This window comes from Somniosus microcephalus, chromosome 26 (genome assembly GCF_052327205.1).
Source record: "Somniosus microcephalus isolate GS21.2 chromosome 26, FLI_Smic_1.0, whole genome shotgun sequence".
In the NCBI taxonomy this organism is placed as follows: Eukaryota; Metazoa; Chordata; class Chondrichthyes; order Squaliformes; family Somniosidae; genus Somniosus; species Somniosus microcephalus.
In genome coordinates, this window is record NC_141012.1 from 41,215,368 (window position 1) to 41,236,587 (window position 21,220).

The window sequence follows — 21,220 nt, forward strand, 5'->3', positions numbered from 1 at the left end:
CAGTATGGTTTAAGTACAGGCTTCCCTTTCTTTTATTGGTATTTTAATGAAAAATATTCATGAAGTTTTTGGGGAGGTTCTTTTTTGCCTACTGCGACCCCATCACAGTATTTTGAAGTTAAAATGGTACAAAATGAAAGACTTCGCAGGGAGATCGGCAGGTACCAGAGCTGGACTGCCACACCGATTAATTATGCCGCCAACCATATCTTTAGGGTAGACACAATTACCTGCCAGTGACCGAGAGAAGCTGACTCCTCAGGCCCCGGGTCAGCATAGAGCCGACTGCGGACATGTGCAATCTGTTGGCAAAGATACCCGGAGCTAACCTGTACCTTAGGCATGCAACGCCAGTGATAGATAGTCAAGGTCACATCCTGCCTCAATATTTTTTGTCTCCGCCCAACCACCCCACAACCAGGTAAGCTGCCCTCTGTGGAGAGTGCCAACCATCCTTGCACCCACTTTATGCAGCAACACCCACAGTTCAGCTGCCATCAAACAAGGCATTTGGGTTCAGTGCCACTCCATTACTTGGCTAGAAACTCTGTTTCCTACCACCACATTTATTTGATCAGTTACGGAGAATTATCAAGCCCTTTTTGTGCTCCAACAGCCTTCGGAAAGGCTGAAATATATAGCGGAATTTTTTTTAAAAAAAAAGGTTTTTCCCTCTAAGGAGCAGTGGGATGTTTTTCTATATAAAGATGCTTTATAAATGTAAATTGCAGTCATGTCCTTTTTTGCAGGCTAAAACTTTTATATCCTCATACAGCAGTTTAAAGGTAAGTGGCTGTATCATTTTAATTTTCCCAGCAGCTCTTTAAGGGCTGCTGACGCATGCAGTTTCCTGCCTTGTCCCTTTGGCAACTCCCAACACCCGGCCCATGATGGGTGGGAAGCTCGCCATGAATAAGTAACGAGGTACGGGAAATCCTGTAGATGGGCTCTGCTGGAAATGGCAAGGTTTAGGTTGCTTGACAGATACTTCGCTGTTTTGTGGGGACCTACAGAAGCCTGGAGCAGTGCACAGAAGGGTCTGCAACAGACCTGAATACATTTGCAGGAGTATTTGTTAAAGTAATATCTGTGTTTTCAAAGAAAGTTTCCTATTTCTGTGTCTTTCTGTTCTAATTGTGCTATCAAACATTTCATTACTATCACCAATTTTTATGTTACCACCCACTAACCAGCAACATTATTGCTTTTGTGATTTGTTGTTTTGTGTTGTATCACATGACAGAAAGAGAGATTTTTATAAAATGATTAGGGCTATAATAGCATCAACCGAGAGCACATTTCCTGTAGTGACATATTACATGCCTGCAACTAGTGTAAACAAGTTATAGGTATTTATGCCATGATAAAAAATTACCTAGAGCTATATTTGTTCAGAAGGGTTAATGACCTATTTTATTGTCATTTACCATCTGTTAAAATAGTGGGTGTGTGTGGTTTTTAAATGGATAATTTCATACAGCACAGTGTTAGTTAGCAGTCACAACAAAAAGTTGTCACAGGCACCTGTAATAATGATCCCTTAGTACCTCTCAAGCAGCTAACAAACTAATTAATTAGAACAAACGATGAACAGTTCATTAATCCAACTGTGAAATATGTTTAATGACTGAATGGAAATTGAGAAAATCCTATTTTATCCCCAAGACCCTACAGATAGAAGAATCCATTCGGTTTATTAAAATGTATCACACATTAATACACGGCCTCCTCGCTAAGTGAATACAGATGTTTCTGTGCCTCAATGTGACTTTTTTAGAAGTAACCATTTGAGTTGAAACACAAAAGAAATTGTTAATGTTTTGGAAAAATAAAATGGATCTGAGAATAGCTTATTAATTTTCTGGATAAATAAAATGGATCTGAAATTAAATAGATTACTAAGAGAAAATTATTTTTCCAAACATACCCTTCCAAAAAAACCTAAATCAGTTTTTAACTTCTCCCTCCATATTGTCATTTGAAAGAGATGTGGTTTATTCAATTGTTGTAATAAAATAGTCATTGAAAAAGCATCATAATATAATCTGAGAACTCACTCATTAACTAAACCTATATCAACTGCACTATAGCGTTACCTGAATAGCCCTCAACTTCAAGGTCAAATAATGATTCACTAGGAAAAACATTTTTACGCAGCGAGTGGCGAGGACCTGGAACTCGCTGCTGACGGAAGTGGTGGAAGCGGAGACACTCAATGTTTTCAAGGGGAGACTGGATAGGCACTTGAGGGAAATAAACTTGCAGGGCTACAGGGATAGAGCGGGGGAATGGGACTGACTGGATTGCTCTACAGAGAGCTGGCACGGACTCGATGGGCTGAATGGCCTCCTTCTGTGCCGATATGACTCTATGACTAGGTTGCTATCTGGTATGAGGAAATAAAAATAAAGAAACATTTCAAAATTGGGGCTGTTTCTTGGAATAGAAGAGATTCCAGGTTGATTCGATAGAGGTATTTTAAATTATGAAGGATGGGGCAGAGTAGATAGAAACAGACTCAAGTCATTGAGGGGGTCTAGAAGGCTGCATGCAAGAGATTTAGGACAGAGAGCAGAAGAAACGTTTCTACATAGAGGTTTCTGATGCATTACCAGATTTAGTTATTGAAGCAGAGGCCATATCAACATTTAAGAATAGTTTAGATAGGCGGTTGAAGGAAAACGGGGAAAGCACATGAGATTAGGATTACTGCCCGTGTGGACGATAAACACCAACGCGGACTGGTTGGGCCGAATGGCTGTTTCTATGTTGTAATTTCTATGTAATTCTCTGTATAATATGGAAGTGGAGCTCTCCCAGGATTCACAGCTGCAGTGAAAGTGCTCTATTGAAAATAGGGGGCGTGTAGAGTTCATCAGAGCCTGTCACCAAGCTTTAGACTGTGGAAGCCTGCCTCCATAGCATGAAGCATGGAAACAAATGTATATGCTGAAAGAGCCGATTATGTATTACTGAGCGATACAATCCAGTATGATGGTCAGTGCTCCAATGAATACATTTACAAACTACAGAATAACAAGGTGCCTGAATCAGTGAACAGATATTTGGGGGAAAATGGACTTTTTCTATTTTGAGAGCATTCAATTCTGCCACCACTGTGGTGATGCTTTGAAATCTTTCTATTCTTTAAGCTCATGAACACCAGGTCCGACTTGGAGTTCCATACTCATTTCGGTTTATACCCTCACCCCCTCCTTCCCCGTTTGTGCAGAAATTGATTATGGCAAGCTTTTAACAAGGCTTTAACAAGCAAAAGGCTGCTTTTCAAAAACTATTTGCTAATTTCTGGAAACCCATTTCCGGACAGCAAGAATCCTTACGGCAACCATAAAATGGACAAACAGTTCATTACCACTTTCTCCCATACTGCACCAGTCTTAACACACAGCTAACATTAGCAAACAAGGCTTGGAGTTTCTCGAGGCTGGATCTTTGTCCTCTTGGGTAGCTGTTCTGTGTTTTCCCGCAGTATGGTTTAAGTCTGAAATTCTGGTTTGGCCATTGCTAGGATACAACGTTCCTGTCTCCTTGGTAACTGTGAACAATCGCAGCATTGTGCCTCCTCAGAAGCTATTGTGGATTACAGTGGAAGTATCGAGATTGCAGCCTGGGTTCCTTCCTTATGAAGAAAGGATTCCAAAGGCTGTGCCCTACAATAAAACATTATTTTTAACATGTGGTAAAAGAACACACTTGCAGCAAACAAGAGTCCCGAGATTACAAGACTCCGCTCATGGCACACAGTCTCACTCGATGAGTGTGCCCGAGGTCAGAGTGCCTGATTTGTGGTGCTCCTAATTTCTGTTTTGTTAAAACCGATCTCGAATCTGCATTATTGTCAAGTAAGACTCCATGCCGGGAGCAGTCTCGCAGTTTTGGGGCTATGTTTGAATGCCTCTGCAGAATTTCACACTGGTTTTTTCTATGATACATAAGATAAAATCAAGGATTTTTCTCCTCCCTCCCAAGTCATTCTTATTCAATTTTCTCCCGTTTTCCCTCCTCCTCTCCTGAAGATGCTGACCCATGTCAGGGTATTGTTCCACGGATGATGGAAGCCCCCTGCCTCACCAAAGAGACATTTGTGAACCTGGATAGTGGGTATCTTGATCACAGGGTGTGGGGGTGGGGGAGAGAGAGGACATCATGGCCAAGTCCAAACCTATTCTCACCTGACATCCACACACATGCACCTTTCAGCAGGGGCCGATGGATAAGCGGTCGAGAACGAGAATCCTTGCTGATTCTTTACCCACCATCACGCACAAGGCCCAAATTACTGTCCCATATGACATCAGCACAGACTGGGAATCAAGCCTGGTATCTCACTGGCCTTTATGGATCTGTCACACATTTGGTGAGGCTTTTGTCCACTAAACTAGCCACAATATTTTGAAGCATAAGTCGGTACTTAATTTGTATAACTAACTGAGCTGTCAGTTTAAAAAAATACAAGTAATTGCAAATCATATCCGACGATTACTATTTGTGGAGTTATTTCAAACTGTTTGCCGTGCCGATTACAGTGAGAGCAGTGATCAGAACAAGACATTTCCTTAATTTACAACGTCAACAACTTTATTTAATGTCCCCTTCCATAATGTAATGTTCCTGTAGACCGGTGCAAGTCACATTTAATATTAAAACAAATCCAAAAATACCAATATTAATTACATCTTTATTGATCAGTTGATAAATCTTCAAACTGAGAAATATCAGTGAATAAACTACTGGTTTAGGAAGTGTGTTAATGTTTGTGATTTTTAGGTGTTAAATGGTTGATATTATAGAATGTCTTTTTCAATGTAGTTGGTACAGAAATTATCCTCATTATTTACTGCGTTTGAGGTTATCCAGTTGTTTTGTCTGTCTTAGGAGTGAGAAAGAAGACTTTAGGGACATAGCACAGGTTTACCAGCACTGGATGTCTCTGGTACAGCACAGTGTTCCAGGAGTTTGGATAATGGTGTTGGTGCTTGTTGGGTTGGAGGAAGGGAAGGCGAGCAGATGGGTTCCACATCAGGCAGGCTCTTATTGCAACTCCAAACCCCAGTGTTCCCATGAATACTTAACTCTGAGACCCTGGAGAAGCATTGAGTTCTTACGACATTCAGGGACTACAGTGCAGTGGAAAAGGCAACTTCTCCAATGGCCTTAAATTAAAAAGGATGAATTATTTGTAGTGAATAAAGTATGAATTTCATAAATTCTGAGACTGGCAGATTTTTGTTCCTCAATAATTTTTTTCCTAAAAATGTTGGAAGCGACTAAATCTGAAGGGCCTGTTAGAAAAGATCTGAATGGGCTCTAAAATATTCAGTGCAGAAGTGTTTACTTAAGTTCCAAACGTTGAAAATATAAATGGTGCTGTTCATTGGAATGACTTGGATTCACTAGTGACTCTGCTGATGGTCGATAAATGCCTGTTAATGGAGGTTAATGACAGATTGATGTCAATTCACTCAACTTGATAGATGTTGCATCATTAATCAGCATCAGCCAACATTGTCTTCAAGTCAAGTGTTGTTAGACCCGGAGCAGTGACTGTAGTTTGCAATCCTGTAATGAAAATAAATAAAACGGATTTTTTGGATAAAAGGAACAAAAATAAGGCCCTGTTACTCCTCCTTTGATTATTTTTCTCCCCCTCCTCGTCTTCCTTTGCTGAGGGTCCTAACTTTTGCCGAGGTATGGTTCATGGGGTGCTGACCAGGCCTCTGGAAGTTTGCCCAGTGGCCAGTTTTCATGCTTGATCCTCCTACACAGCAAATGCAGCAGGCTACTCAACTGTGGGAGTATCACACCAAAGCCTGATCCAACACCTGTACAAACCCAGCAGGAGGCACTGGATAGTGATCAGGAATCCAGACTGATTTATTTCTCGCCCTAGTGCAAGGGCACTGAGGCCAATTGTGACACCCCCTACCAGCACCCCAACCGAGGTTAAGTAACTGGGCACCGTACCTGGGACCTTCCTGGTTGTTGCACGGCTCAGTGCCACACTAGTAGTGCATTTAGTAACTGAGTCATTAGGAAGGCAATGTCCTTATTTTGGTAAAACTTAGGAACCTTACATATTTACAGTAACTTCCAAAAGGGAATTGGATATATACTTGAAATGTATATATATGATGCAATATGCTGAACACTGTCCTTTCACATCTCTGGTCCAGATATCATTACCTACAGCATCACTTTCAGCTCTCTTACTGTATGTTCAGCTTCAGCTGATGGTCGACAGCAGCTGCCAGTTATGCGGTTATCATTAGTAATTCCCACCTATATTGCTGGAGCTATTGCTCCTTCTGATGTTACCTCTAACCTGCCCGTAGCTGTTATATCATCCCTTACCAATACTGTCACTCACCAACTAACTTAACAGGCAATCAATGTTAACCATTCTTAGCTCCATCTCCTGTCCATCTTGCCATGTTCTCATAATGCCAGCGATGATGATATTCTCATTGGCTGTATAATAATTCTAGTTGCAAAACTTTATTTCAAGTGCCTTAATATAAAAACATTTAAAACTCCTTTAATATCTTCTCATCCTTATCTGATTTCTGGTTGTTTTATATCAGAACTGTTGAAAGAATGCGAGTGCTTCAAAATCTACTTACCGTACTAAGAAAATTACTTCTTCGATCCGAGAGGGATATTTTCTGTTTTCTTCCGCAACTTGTAAAGTTAAATTTTAAGAAGACAGACATTATTGTGGGCAAAGTGACGTTAAAATGCTCGTTAAACACAATGGGGTTTAAAATTAAAAGATCACACGTTTTTATTATAACTTTCAACTTAAAGGATAACTTTAGTAGGCTGGCAAGCCTTTCACACAATAATGTACTTAGGGCCAAAATCCCTTGGACTCCTTCTGCTGCTGTAAGTACATAAGAAATAGGAGCAGGAGTCGGCCATTTGGCCCTTCAAACCTGCTCCGCCATGCAACAAGATCATGGCTGATCTTCTACCACAACTCCACCTTCCCGCATTATCCCCATATCCCTCAATTCCCTTTGTTCTCAAAATGTTATCGACCTCTGTCTTGAATATACTCAACGACTGAGCATCCACAGCTCTCTGGGGTAGAGAATTCCAAAGATTCACAACCCTTTGAGTGAAGAAATGTCTCCTCTCAGTCCTAAATGGCCAACCCCTTATTCCGTGACTGAGCCAGTGTTCTAGATTCCCCAGCCAGGGGAAACATTTTCCCAGCTTTTACCCTGTCAAGCCCCTTAAGAATTTTATATGTTTCAATTAGATCACCCCTCATTCTTCTAAACTCTAGGGAATATAGGACTAGTCTACTCAACCTCGCCGCATAGGGCTATCCCCTCATCCCAGGAACCAGTCTAGTGAACCTTTGTTGCACATCCTCTAAGGCAAGTATGTCTTTCCTTAGGTAAGGAGACCAGAACTGTACACAGTACTCCAGGTGTGGCCTCACCAATGCTCTGTATAATTGGCCTCACTAATGCTCTGTATAATTATAGTAAGACTTCTTTACTCTTATACCCTAATCCCTTTGTAACAAAAGCTAACATACCATTTGCTTTCCTAATTGCTTGCTGTACCTGCATGTTAACTTTCTGTGATTCATGTACAAGGACACCCAAGTCCCTCTGAGTGAAACATTTCCCAGTCTCTCACCATTCAAAAAATATTCAGCTTTTTTGTTTTTCCTGCCAAAGTGGATAACTTCACACCTCCCCACATTGTATTCCATTTGCCATGTTCTTGCCCACTCTGTCAACCTGTCTATATCTCTCTGCAGCCTCTTTGCGTCCTCCTCACAGCTTACTTTCCCACTTAACTTTGTATCATCAGCAAACTTGGATACGTTACACTCAGTCCCTTCATCTAAGTCATTAATATAGATTGTAAATAGCTGAGGCCCAAGCACTGATCCTTGCGGTACCCCGCTAGTTACAGCCTGCCAACCTGAAAAAGTCCCGTTTATTCCTATTCTGTGTTTTCTATCCATTAACCAATCCTCAATCCATGCTAATATATTACCCCCAATCCCGATGTGCCGTTGACTTCTGCTCCTGACTCCGCTAGAGAATCTGAGCACCAGGTGGGGTCAGCTAATTGTAATAGTTCTGCCAGGCACCCCCACCAGTTTGAGCACATCTTAGGTGCTTGCTTGAAGGGTGGGGAGGGGGCATAGGAAGATGCTTCACATCTACTCGGGTTGGGCAAGTTGGCACGACTGGCAGAAGTTTTTTTTTAAGTTGGAAATTGGCCCTCTTGATAAGAGGTCCAATTTCTACTCCACTAGGTTTAATGCTATCCTTTATTTTATCAAACAAGATTATAGTAAAACCTCATCCCTTCAGAAAGAGAGAGCGATAGAGAGAAAGCGCGAGCGAGACCAACGCGGAATGCAACGAATGGAGGGAAGTGCGTTTGATCAGCCATTCCTCTGAGTTTCTGATCCTGACCACATTGCAAGGGAAGGTGTCAAGTGGAGAAAGTGGGCTTCCTCATAAGTGAAGGGTGGGAGAAGAGGAGAAAGAAAAATGGACAGTAAGATATCTCCGGGAGTTCCAACAGTTAGTTAATTGTGTCATTGGTAGAAGTGTGGGAAAATGTCTGTCAAAACTGCCCGTGGCCTAGTGAGACCATAGCAATGGGAAGGGGAAAAGCGTTTACAATGAGAGGATATTGAATTATAAAGGAATTCACTAATCTTCATTAATATATAATGGATACACAATAGTGTGATTATAAACTAGGGAACAGACAGTGACAGAGGAGACTCACTAGGGGAGGTTGAGATACAGAGGATGCATAATTTATGTTTTTAAGAAAGTGTTGAAGGATGGTTGCCATAGAAACAAAGCACTCTCTGGTTGGCAGTGTGTGCATTCTATTCATTGATGCAGTAACTTGAGTTATTTGATGAAGTAACGGAGAGGGTTGTTGAGGGTAGTGCAGTTGATGTTGCATATATGGACTTTCAAAATGCGTTTGATAAAGTACCACATAATAGACTTGTTAGCAAAATTGAAGCCCTTGGGATTAAAGGGGCAGTGGCTGCATGGATATGAAATTGGCTAAGGGACAGAAAACAAAGTAGTGGTGAACGGTTGTTTTTCAGACAAGAGGAAAGTGTGCAGTCCCCCAGGGGTCGGTGTTGGAATTACTTCTCTCTTTGATTATATATTGATGACCTGGACTTGGGTATAGTGGACAAAATTTTAAAGTTTGCAGATGACACACAACTCAGAAATGCAGTAAACGGTGAGGAGGATATTAACAGACTTCAGGAAGACGTAGGCAGACTGGTGAAATGGGCAGACACGTGGCAGATGCAGTTGAATGCAGAGAAGTGTGAAGTGATTCATTTTGGTAGGAGGAATAAAGAGAGGCAATGTAAAGTAAATGGTACAATTTTAAAGGGGGTGCAAGTCTTTGAAGGTGGCAGGACAAGTTGCGGTGGCTGTTAAAAAGGCATACAGGATCCTTGGCTTTATTAATAGAGGCCTAGAGTACAAAAGCAAGGAAGTTATGCTAAACCTTTAAAAAACACTGATTAGGCCCCAGCTGGAGTATTGTGTCCAATTCTGGGCACCATGCTTTAGGAAGGATGTCAAGACCTGAGAGAGGGTGCAGAGGAGATTTACTAGAATGGTACGAGGGATGAAAGACTTCAGTTATTTGGAAAGACTAGAGAAACTGGGATTGTCCTCCTTCGAGCAGAGAAAGTTAAGGGGTGATTTAGGTGATCAAAATCATTAAGGTTTAATAGAGTAAATAAGGAGAAACTGTTTTCAGTGGCAGAAGGGTCAGTAACCAGAGGGCACAGAATTAAGGTCATTGGCAAAAGAACCAGGGGCGACATGAAAAACAATTTTACGCAGCGAGTTGTTGTGATCCGGAATGCACTGCCTGAAAGGGAGGTGGAAGCAGATTCAATAGGGAATTGGATAAATACTTGACGGGGTGGATAAACCTGCAGCACTATGGGGAAGGAGCAGGGGAGTGCTAATTGGACAGCTCCTTCAAACAGCCAGCGCAAACACGATGGGCTGAGTGGCCTCCTTCTGTGCTGTTTGATTCTATGATCGAAAGTGTCTTCAGAGGATGGCTACACTTCAAAAGTAGTTCATTGGCTGTAAAGATGTTTGGGACGTCCTGAGGTTGTGAAACAGGCTATATAAATGCAAGTCTTTCTTTTACGGTAAAGGTAAGTGGCGCCAACACAATTTACAAAGGGGATTATTTTCTAATTCCAAAGCAAAATTATAGCCATCATTATTTACATATGATGGCTGGGACAGAGCAGCAACTTAGTTGAGGAGTTAAGATTGTATTATCTACAGGTCACCGATTGGCTGCATTTACCTCATTCATGGCATCATCAATCTGTTTCAGCTCTTCATAGCGATCCCTGGAATCTCGCAGAGGCTGTACCGTAGCTTCTTCAATCTGTGGGAATAACTAACAGCAAATAGGCAATGATCAGTGTAACGCAATTTACAGAATAAGAGTGGCATGGTGGTCCTGTAATAATCAAACCTGGCCACGCACAAACTTCATGGGATGTTTTGTCCTAATGCATGCAGAGCAAACATTTAGGGTAATGACTTTCAGGGAAATGTCTGTTTGAAAGTATTCTTGTATTCCCCTCACATTATATAGTCGGGTACAGGAAATATGAGATGCAGGATAAAACTTCCTTTACACTGCCTCCAAAATATGCCTTAGACCTAATGATGTAAGAAAACTACTAGGCACTTGGTCTAAGCGTTAAACAAAGCTTTAATCAACTGTTTTACAACATGGAGGTCTAGTTGTGTCCTTCACTAGTTCCTGTTAAGAATGTCCTGCACAAGCTGGGCCTGTGCCCGAGTATTTATACTCTCCCTGGACAGCGCCACCCACAGGCCGCTCAGTATTATTTCATAAGTCTTTCTTTCATGAATGACTGATTCATGTTACCTAATGTTAAAAAGGCACCCTTATTGCCTCATGAAAAAAAAACTTGTATTTATATAGTGCCTTTTATAACCTCAGGACATTTCAAAGTGCTTTGTGTCCAAGGAAGTACTTTGTAATGTAGGCTAACACAGCAACCAATTTGTGCACTGCAAGGGCCCACAAACAGCAATGAGATAATTGACCAAATAATCTTTTTTTTAAAATTCATTGATGGGATGTGGGCGTCGCTGGCTGGCTAGGCCTGCATTTAGTGCCCATCCCTAATTGCCCTTGAGAAGATGGTGGTGAGCCGCCTTCTTGAACCGCTGCAGTCCATATGGTGTAGGTACACCCACAATGCTGTTAGGAAGGGAGTTCCAGGATTTTGGCCCAGCGACAGTGAAGGAACGGCGATACAGGTCCAAGTCAGGATGGTGTGTGGCTTGGAGGGGAACTTGTAGGTGGTGATGTTCCCATGCGTCTGCTGCCCTTGTCCTTCTAAGTGGTAGAGGTCGCGGGTTTGGAAGGTGCTGTTGAAGGAGCTTTGGCGAGTTGCTGCAGTACATCTTGTAGATGGTACACACTGCAGCCACAGTGCGCCGGTGGTGGAGGGAGTGAATGTTGAAGGTGGTGGATGGAGTGCCAATCAAGCGGGCTGCTTTATCCTGAATGGTGTCGAGCTTCTTGAGTGTTGTTGAAGCTGCACTCATCCAGGCAAGTGGAGAGTATTCCATCACACTCCTGACTTGTGCCTTGTAGATGATGGAAAGGCTTTGGGGAGTCAGGAGGTGAGACACTCGCCGCAGAATTCCCAGCCTCTGGCCTGCTCTTGTAGCCACAGTATTTATATGGCTGTTTTTGTGGTGTTGGTTGAGGAATAAATGTTGGGCAAAACACCAGGAGAACTTCCCTTCTTTTCTTCAAATCGTGCCAAAGGATCTCTATGTCCACCCAAGAGGGCAGATACGTCCTTGGTTTAACATCTCATCTGAAAGACAACACCTCCGACAGTGCAGCACTCCCTCAGAACTGCACTGAAGTGCCAGTTTAGATTATATGCTCAAGTCTCTGGAGTGGGGCTTGAACCCACAACCTTCTGACTCAGAGGCGAGTCGTACCATTGAGCCAATGCTAATACCTATGGTGTCGCTGACTGATGTTGCCAATTTAGGGGAATCATGTGTCAAATGAATTGGTAATTTTGCGCAGTGCATCCCCACCCACCAAGATCTAGGTCACCCAGACTCTTTCACCTACAGCCCTTGCATCTAGCAGAGGAAGGCTACCAGCCGAAGATACTGATGATGTATCCACCACACGATCCAGCCTGCTAAGAGCAGAATTGTTACTATCTCTGAATCGTGGGGGGTTTCTCCCGATCCCCTACCGTAACTTCAGCAGAAGATTGGCCATTTCTCCAGGGTTCCTGCCGGTCTTACAGCAAGAGATCGAGATCTCTCCCGATGTACAAGTAAGAGGAAGTGGGAGAGTGGGATAGAAAAGTAACCCAAAATCCTCCAGGTTTGATTTATTGTTTGGCTTGGTTGCACGTTTTGAGGGGAAGCGGGGTAACAGGTACTTTGTTCATTTCAACAATAACAAACTAATTCAAACAATCAGGCAGAAATGAGCTTGAACATGGGCGTCTGGAATTTCTGCAGGGCTTGTCCTGATCTCCCGCCATAACTTGGGCAGCAGATCGGCGGAATCCACCCACCCCCCCCCCCAAAAAAAAGACACAATATAAATGACCAAAAAAGGCCAGGCTGCTCCATCACGGACTTTATCCAATCCAACGGGAGATGGAACCCTCGTGGAAATTCTAACCGGGGGTAATCATTGAGCTGATCGCTCTTGGAACAAGGGCACAGTTCCCTGTGGATTAAATGATCCAATGGGTTAGACGCTGGTCTTCCACCTTTGGAACCTGGGTTCAGTTCCAGCCCAGACTGATGGGATGTCCTAACTGAAATGAGTTTAGGCAGTTTCAATCCACTTTCTGATGGGCATGGGCCCACAACTAAAACTAACCCTACTAAATTGTCAATCTTACTCAGAGAGAAGCTGAGGATGGCTGGTGTAAGAAATATACAAATGTCAAAGGTGTAGCTCTACCTCACCCAGAAGTACTTACAACTGAGTGGCCAAAATAAATAGTCGCCCAGTTCCCAGCACTAACACTCCTCACCTTCACCTTGATGAAGGTGATGAACACAAACATCATTAAAGAAGGGAAGGGACCTCTGAGGTAGTCATTCTTCGATCAAGAGAGGAATTACCCGTTAATTCTGAACTTACCTTCATCAGTGTCTCAAATGTCGGTATGAGGACAAACTTGATGAATCCAATCTGGGCTGTGGGCTTGGTAACCTTATCTCGATCCATGAATGGGGCTACTGGAAGGCCTTCAGATTTCTCCCGGTCACTCTGCAATTGAACACAAGCAAACTATATTAAAGATGTATGTTTAGAAAGAATAGTTTTTTTTTCATATACTCTGCTTGTAAAGAGGGAGATGTTCTAGGCATAAGCCTTGATTGAGTTGAATCTAAACCCGAAGCTGACTGCAAACTTCAGTCCTAAACCCAACTAAACTTTGAGCCCAATGTGATCTGTAAACCAAATCAATCTGAACTCGTACCTCAATCTCAATCTGAACCTATGACCCAACTTGAATCTTAGCCCAGTACTTAACCTAAACCCTAATGCAGATCCTACTACAGGAAACGTTTTTTTATCTGGCACGGACGGGACCGACGTGGTGCCGGTTCATCAAAAATTCCGGATAACCGAAAGCTATAGTAAAAGATACGGAGCTGAGAGCTCCGTATAAAGCAACAAACCCTGTTGCTTAGCAACAGCTTCAGACCAATGGCCACAAGTTGCAAGCGTCTCTGTAGCTTAGCAACAGCTGCAGCCACACCCTTGCACAGCAACAGATGAAGGAAGGCTAGTAATAAAAGTTACCTGAACCTACTCCTGAATTTTGCCGGTTAACCGAGATTTCCGGTTATTTAGGTGCCGGTAAATCGAAAGTTTCCTGTATAAACAAAGCTCAAATTCTTACGCTGACTCCATTTGGGTTTCAGAGCAAATCTGAACTGGAACCAAAGCCGAAACACCAGCTGTATCCTGAGCTTCAACCCAACCTCAAAAACCAATCCAATCAGCTTTGGTCATAGTAAGGAGAAAGAGGCGCCGAAAAGGGTTCCAATAAGGGGCAACAAGAATGGTATCAAACAATGGAGCTACAACATGTAACTGGAACTCATCTTAGCAAAAGAAGTGGTGGCGGAGGGAGAGGAATAATAATTCAAGCTTTTAAAAGGATATGCAAATATGGTTAGATGAAGTAGAATATAAGGAGGCTCGTGTGGAGCATAAACACCGGCATAGACCAGTTGTGCTGAATAGCCTGTTTCTGTGGTATAAATTAAATGTAATTCTATGTAAAATCAAGAGGATGGTCTGTAGGATAGATGTGGAGAAGCTCTTTATGCTCACCCAGAATAAGAGAATCAGAGGGCACAACTACATCCCAAGGAAGGTTGCTGAATATAACTTACAGAGCAGTCATTTCACACCAGTTTACGGAATAGACTGTCACCGAGTGTACTGAATAGAGACTTGACTGAAGTATTTGAAAAAGACATTGACAGGCTCCTGATTTAACACATAGCAGAGGGACTTGAGCTTGTCACCAAGGCAGCACTGAGATGATTCAGCCAACACAGCAAGACCAGAGCACATGCATTTAAAAACAGTTTTGAAACAGACATTTGGATGAACTATTTTACTTAAAGCGTGATAAGTGTTTGGAACGATATGCCAGGTGGGGTAGTAAAGACAGAAACATTGTGGGAGTTCAAAGGAAGCTGGATGCTGTAATGGGAGAGCTAGGTACAAGAGGGATGAGGTTCAATGGGACGAAAGGTCTTTTCTCATCCTTGCCTATCGCCAGTTGCCCTGAGAAGGTGGTGGTGGGTTTTCTCCTTGAACGGCCGCAGTCCTTGAGATGGTCCCATAATGGTGTTAGGTAGGGAATTCCAGGATTTTGACCCAACTAATTTGTTAACTAAGCATGCCTCCATTTTATTGTCAGCCCATTGAAGACAACAACAAATCACCCTCTACAGTTTGCACCATGAGATCAGTAACTATGTCTTTCACCTGTGTAAAGTATTCTTCGAGCAAGCAGTCAACCCAAGGGTCCGCCACTTCTGTCGGCCGCACTTCATTGGAAATATCACAGCACTTGATAAGAAGCATTTTCAGCTAGGAAAAAGGGACAAGTGCTTTTTCTGAGTAAGTTCATACATTTCTGCTTTGTCACAATCTAAAACCATTAATCTTCAACAGTCTTTCCCTTCCCCCAATTTTCAGCTTTCCAACCTCTCCTTAGGGCCACTATTCTCCCAGCTGGCACCAGAGGCACAGAGTTTTTAAGTTCAATGTGCCCAATTGTTCCCCTTTATAAAAGGGCCAATTATTAATAATTGAGCCATTATTTTTACTGGGGTCTGGGTGGGGCCTACGTCTGCTGCTCAAATGCTGAGCGTTGGACAGGCCGGGGACGAGGAAATTCCTGGCGTTGAAATTCCTTCCCCCCAACCCCACCACTGGCCCCAACACCACCACCTCCATCTTGGAGGGAGGAGGTTCCACTCCAAACAGACCCCGACAGAAACTCGTGGATAGTGAATTCCAGTCACATCGGTTTTCCACCCCTTCTGCTGCACTTCCGGCTGACTGACACTGGGACTACGCTAAGGGGCCTGTGGACATTTGGAGCCAGTATCTCTTAATTTGCAAACTAAAAAGGCCATTCATTGCTCTGAAGATTATGTTCGTTTTACTTACACTCATTTTGTGTTCTTCATTCAAGAAATCAAAGGTGGCAACCTTTGGTCTGAATGTGTCCAGTATCTCTCCATGTCGAGCCATGTCTGTCGCTAGGATAAGTGTAATAATTCCCTTTAGGAAAGGTAGAAGAATGGGCAGAGCAAGTTAGAAAACAAGAACCTGGCCTTGCCCAACTGCAATCATGTGATAATTAAGAGCATCCATTGCAGTAGGTTGTTCACGGGGAAAGGGTGAGCAGGAACATAAAATCAGGAGTAGGCCCTTCAACCCCTCGAGCCTGCTCTGCCATTTAATTAGATCATGTTTGTACCTCAACTCCATTTACATGCCTTTGATCCATATCCCTCGATACCATTACTTAACAAAAATCTCTCTCGCTCTTGACAGCTCCAATTGACCCAGCATCCATAAGTATTTGGGAGAACGAGTTCCAGATTTAAACTACCCTGTGTCAAAAAATGCTTCCTGAATTTACTCCTAAATGGTTTGGCTTTAACAGCAGGTCCAGGTTTCTAGCTTGGTTTGGTTTGGTTTGCCATGGCCTCAGTGAAACTGTGCAAAACAAACCATATCCAAGACCAAGCTGAACTTTTCTCAGAGTGCTTGGTTCAGAAGTAGCACTCTTGCCTTTGAGTCAGAAAGTTGTAGGTTCAACCACCACTTCAGGGCTTGAGCACATAGCCTAGTGCAGTGCTGAGGGAGTGCTGCATTGTTGTGGTGCTGTCTGTCGGATGAAATGTTAAACTGAGGCCCTGTCTGGCTGTTCAGGTAGGTGCAAAAGATCCCGTGGCACCTTTTCCAGAGAAGAGCAGGGAGTTCTCTCCGAATCGTGGCCAACATTCATCCTTCAACTAACACTGTCAAAAATAGGTTAACTGGCCAATCATCCCATTGTTGTTTGTGGAGAAATGAGTTGCCACGTTTGCTTACAACATAATAATGATTACACTTCAAAAGTAATTGATCGGCTGTAAGCTGCTTTGAGACATCCTGAAGTTATCAAAGTCAATGCAAGTTCTTTCTTACTGCATAGTATCACGTTGATCTGGAACAGGATACCAAAGTGTACTGCAATATACTGATCTAAAACAGGATGCCACATTGCACCCCACAGCATTACCTAGAACAGGATGCCACATTGTGCGGTATCACCCTGATCTAGAACTGAACATTACATTGTTTAGCATCAACTTACAGGAAACCGCCTAGCATCACATATTAAAGAGGACATTACACTACGCAGTATCACACAATATTTTAGACAGCACAATACTTAGGCAGTACATTAAACAACGTAATATCCTTTTTAAAAAAAACGATGTTAAAGGGCTAAGACCCCTCGTACAGGAAACTGGAAAGGTTGCAAAAAGTAAATAAAGACAAGATAAATCAAACCAAACTTGGGTTTGACATGAACCGTGCAGTATGTTGCACCACATTCCCACTGAATGAGAGCATGTTACATTACACAGTGTCACAAACAACACAGGTATCGAGAACATTCAGTAAACAAACTTAGTTTAAAAAGGCAATAATTAATTCAAGTAACGGCTGAATGTTCAGCAATTAAATAATGAAAAAGTCATGAAGTGAATTTCAGATGAGTGGAAACAGATTGAATGAAACTGGATAAGGTTACGTAAAGAAATGAGAGATTGGTCAGAAGGGTTTACAGGAAGTGAGCCCATCTGTTGTCTTCAGAAGCTGGTGAGCCTGCTGTGTATTTCCAGTACATCACTAAATGCTATGAACACTGACCTGTCTGATCTGTTTAAAGATCTCCGGATCCACATTGGCGAAGATGTTGCATTCCGGCTGAGAGAGAATCTGGAAGGCGACAGCACAGTGATGATTCTCCAGAGGGGAGATGTCATTGTATCGGACAGCGAGCTCAGTGCGGGCATTGATCTGGTACCTGAGCAACATTTGGAAAGCAGACACCTCACTTAAGTCTTCACCGTCTGTTTGTAAGTAATGGATCTGAAATTGCGGTCGGAGGCCTCCCACGGGCGAATACCTCCGATCCGCAAGAAAAGTACGCACCTACCTGGTGCCTCCGTATCTTCGGACTCTTGCGGTCCTGGGCCTGCAGGCGTACGCCTACGTAAAGGCCCACGGATCCCAGGGGCGCACACGGTTCGCAAGCGTCCCTGGGATCACGTGGGCCAGCCCACCCAATGACAAAGGGAAATTCCCATTATGCTTATGGGGATTTCATTTACGTATGGAATCCCCATAAGCTTAGTAGGAATTACATAAAAAACACACTTGCACGTAAACTAAATAAAAATAAATCATCACATTTAAAATGAATTAAAATACAATTTAAACAATTAAAACAAAAATGTAATTTTTTTGAAAAATAAATTTAAGCATTTTTAAAGGGGCCAAAAATAACCTAAACTAATTTTAAAGGTTTTTGAATGTTTAAATGATTGAAAAAGTTTTATATTATTATTTATTTAAACCCTTATGCTGGTAAAAGGCGGCCCTATATGCCTGCCTTTACCGGGTGCAAGAGTTTCGTGGGCATTGGCTGGGCAGTAGTTGGGCAAATAGCCCGACTCTCTGCCAGCGAATGTCCGTTTCCTGCGCATGCGGAGGATCTGTCGAGCTGAAACTTGACAGACTGCAAGTTCCGGGTTTTCACGCACACGCAGCAGCGTACACAGTCATAGGCTCCGGAAAATCTGGGCCAACATCTCAAACACAGTCTATCAGTCCTCAGTTCCTGAGCTAAATTTTAAAATGCATCTGTAAATAGTTTTGAATAGGTATCCCACATATATTCACCATTAGAATCTTTCAATACAGATTCCCCTGTGTAACAGTGTTCACTCCATACAGCTCCCTGTGTAACACACTGTTCAGTCTGTACAACTCCCGCTGTAACACACTGTTCAGTCTATACAGCTCGCTGTGTAACACACTGTTCAGTTTATACAGCTCCCTGTGTAACACACTGTTCAGTCTATACAGCTCCCTGTGTAACACACTGTTCAGTCTATACAGCTCTCTGTGTAACACATTGTTCAGTCCGTACAGCTCCCCGTGTAACACACTGTTCAGTCCGTACAGCTCCCTGTGTAACACACTGTTCAGTCCGTACAGCTCTCTGTGTAACACACTGTTCAGTCTATACAGCTCTCTGTGTAACACACTGTTCAGTCTATACAGCTCTCTGTGTAACACATTGTTCAGTCTATACAGCTCTCTGTGTAACACTGTTCAGTCTATAAAGCTCCGTGTAACACACTGTTCAGTCCGTACAGCTGCCTGTGTAACACACTGTTCAGTTTATACAGCTCCCTCTGTAACACACTGTTCAGTCTATACAGCTCTCTGTGTAACACACTGTTCAGTCTATACAGCTCTCTGTGTAACACACTGTTCAGTCTATACAGCTCTCTGTGTAACACACTGTTCAGTCTATACAGCTCCCTGTGTAACACACTGTTCAGTCTATACAGCTCTCTGTGTAACACATTGTTCAGTCTATACAGCTCTCTGTGTAACACTGTTCAGTCTATAAAGCTCCCTGTGTAACACACTGTTCAGTCCGTACAGCTCCCTGTGTAACACATTGTTCAGTCTATACAGCTCTCTGTGTAACACTGTTCAGTCTATAAAGCTCCCTGTGTAACACACTGTTCAGTCCGTACAGCTGCCTGTGTAACACACTGTTCAGTTTATACAGCTCCCTCTGTAACACACTGTTCAGTTTATACAGCTCCCTGTGTAACACACTGTTCAGTCTATACAGCTCTCTGTGTAACACACTGTTCAGTCTATACAGCTCTCTGTGTAACACACTGTTCAGTCTATACAGCTCCCTGTGTAACACACTGTTCAGTCCGTACAGCTCCCTGTGTAACACACTGTTCAGTCTATACAGCTCTCTGTGTAACACACTGTTCAGTCTATACAGCTCCCTGTGTAACACACTGTTCAGTCTATACAGCTCTCTGTGTAACACACTGTTCAGTCTATACAGCTCTCTGTGTAACACACTGTTCAGTTTATACAGCTCTCTGTGTAACACACTGTTCAGTCTATACAGCTCTCTGTGTAACACTGTTCAGTCTATAAAGCTCCCTGTGTAACACACTGTTCAGTCCGTACAGCTGCCTGAGTAACACACTGTTCAGTCTATACAGCTCCCTGTGTAACACACTGTACATTCCATTTAGCCCTCTGTGTAACACACTGTACATTCCGTTTAGCCCTCTGTGTAACACACTGTTCAGTCCGTACAGCTCCTGGCATAACATATTGCTCAAATTGGACAGTTTCCTTCATGTTAACAAGTAAATGCTAGATAGTAAATTCCTGTCTATGTGGCTAGCCAGTAGCTACAGATTGTTATTTTACAATCATACTCACGCATTGTTGTATCCAGGATGATCCAGGTCATGGCAAATAGCTCCAGTCATTAAGATCACCAAATCTGTCAAACTAAGTGTCTCCTGTTCACATGCAATGAAAACAAGGGTGACGCAATTACTGGTTAGTAGAGAAAATTAGACGCTTATTCTTTCCCCTCTCTCTGGACTTAGATAGCAGAACACGTACCACAAACTGATGAGGCTGTTTATACTTCAAGTGCACTCCACGCACCGGCAGCAACACTGATGCAAAAAAAATGCACACCATTGGGCAAACGTACCATCGAGCACATGTACCGTTGGGCAAATGTACTGTTGGGCAAACGTATCATCGGGCACACGTACCATTAGGCAAATGTACCATTGACCATTGGGCAAATGTTCCATCGGGTACACACCATTGGGCAAACGTACCATTGAGCACATGTACCATTGAGCACACTTATCATCGGGCGCATGTACCACTAGGTGCACGTACCACTATGCACGCGGGCATGCATGCACAGCTACTCAAAAGCTGTATTCGTGACAGCGTTTCTGACTGCAGACCTCTCTGATATTGGGGAAAGTCCATGTACGTCAACACAGCTAGCCTAGTCGAGCAGGCTGCAGGCCGCCCGCAGCTAGAACAAAATGGCAGCCTGCGTGATTGGTTTCTGTCACATTTAAAAAGTAAATGAGTAAAAAGAAATGTCATTTCCTGCTAGTATGTTCTGACCTCAACAAGACACAGCAATAAAACTTTGTGGTTTAAAAGGGACGCATCAAGTTATACGCAGCTGCCTGTTGATGTTTGTCGCCTGTGCTATCCTTGGAAGACTACCTCGTGAGGTGTGTCTCAGTGCCTTCAGGTACCACCTTGCTTATATTAATGTATTGCCACCAGAAGCAGAGTTGTGACTGACTGGTGTGTCCAATCCACTTCTGAACAACATTGAGAATGCCCAGTAGGGGCGCCCACATTACCACTCGAGACCATTAACGACTTACAATCGGAGGTATAAATGTGGACATAAACCCCGATA

The 21,220-nt window shown here is 43.0% G+C and overlaps 1 protein-coding gene across 2 annotated transcripts in view; it reads right to left on the minus strand.

The window, feature by feature from the left end:
* Positions 1–3,779: 3,779 nt before the first annotated feature.
* LOC147100408 (high affinity cGMP-specific 3',5'-cyclic phosphodiesterase 9A-like) overlaps positions 3,780–21,220 on the minus strand; it is a 118,182-nt gene continuing 100,741 nt past the window's right edge. The window contains exons 12-19 of one of the 2 annotated variants that reach the window (XM_085968090.1): positions 20,194–20,276; positions 17,569–17,725; positions 15,808–15,921; positions 15,118–15,222; positions 13,246–13,374; positions 10,372–10,455; positions 6,642–6,699; positions 3,780–5,580 (exon numbers count right to left, since the gene is read on the minus strand). In XM_085968090.1, the coding sequence (XP_085824216.1) occupies positions 6,655–6,699; positions 10,372–10,455; positions 13,246–13,374; positions 15,118–15,222; positions 15,808–15,921; positions 17,569–17,725; positions 20,194–20,276 (717 nt within the window). In that variant the 3' untranslated portion in view covers positions 3,780–5,580; positions 6,642–6,654. Of the gene's footprint in view, positions 5,581–6,641; positions 6,700–10,371; positions 10,468–13,245; positions 13,375–15,117; positions 15,223–15,807; positions 15,922–17,568; positions 17,726–20,193; positions 20,277–21,220 lie in introns of both variants that reach the window. The other variant, XM_085968089.1, reaches the window with a different exon arrangement.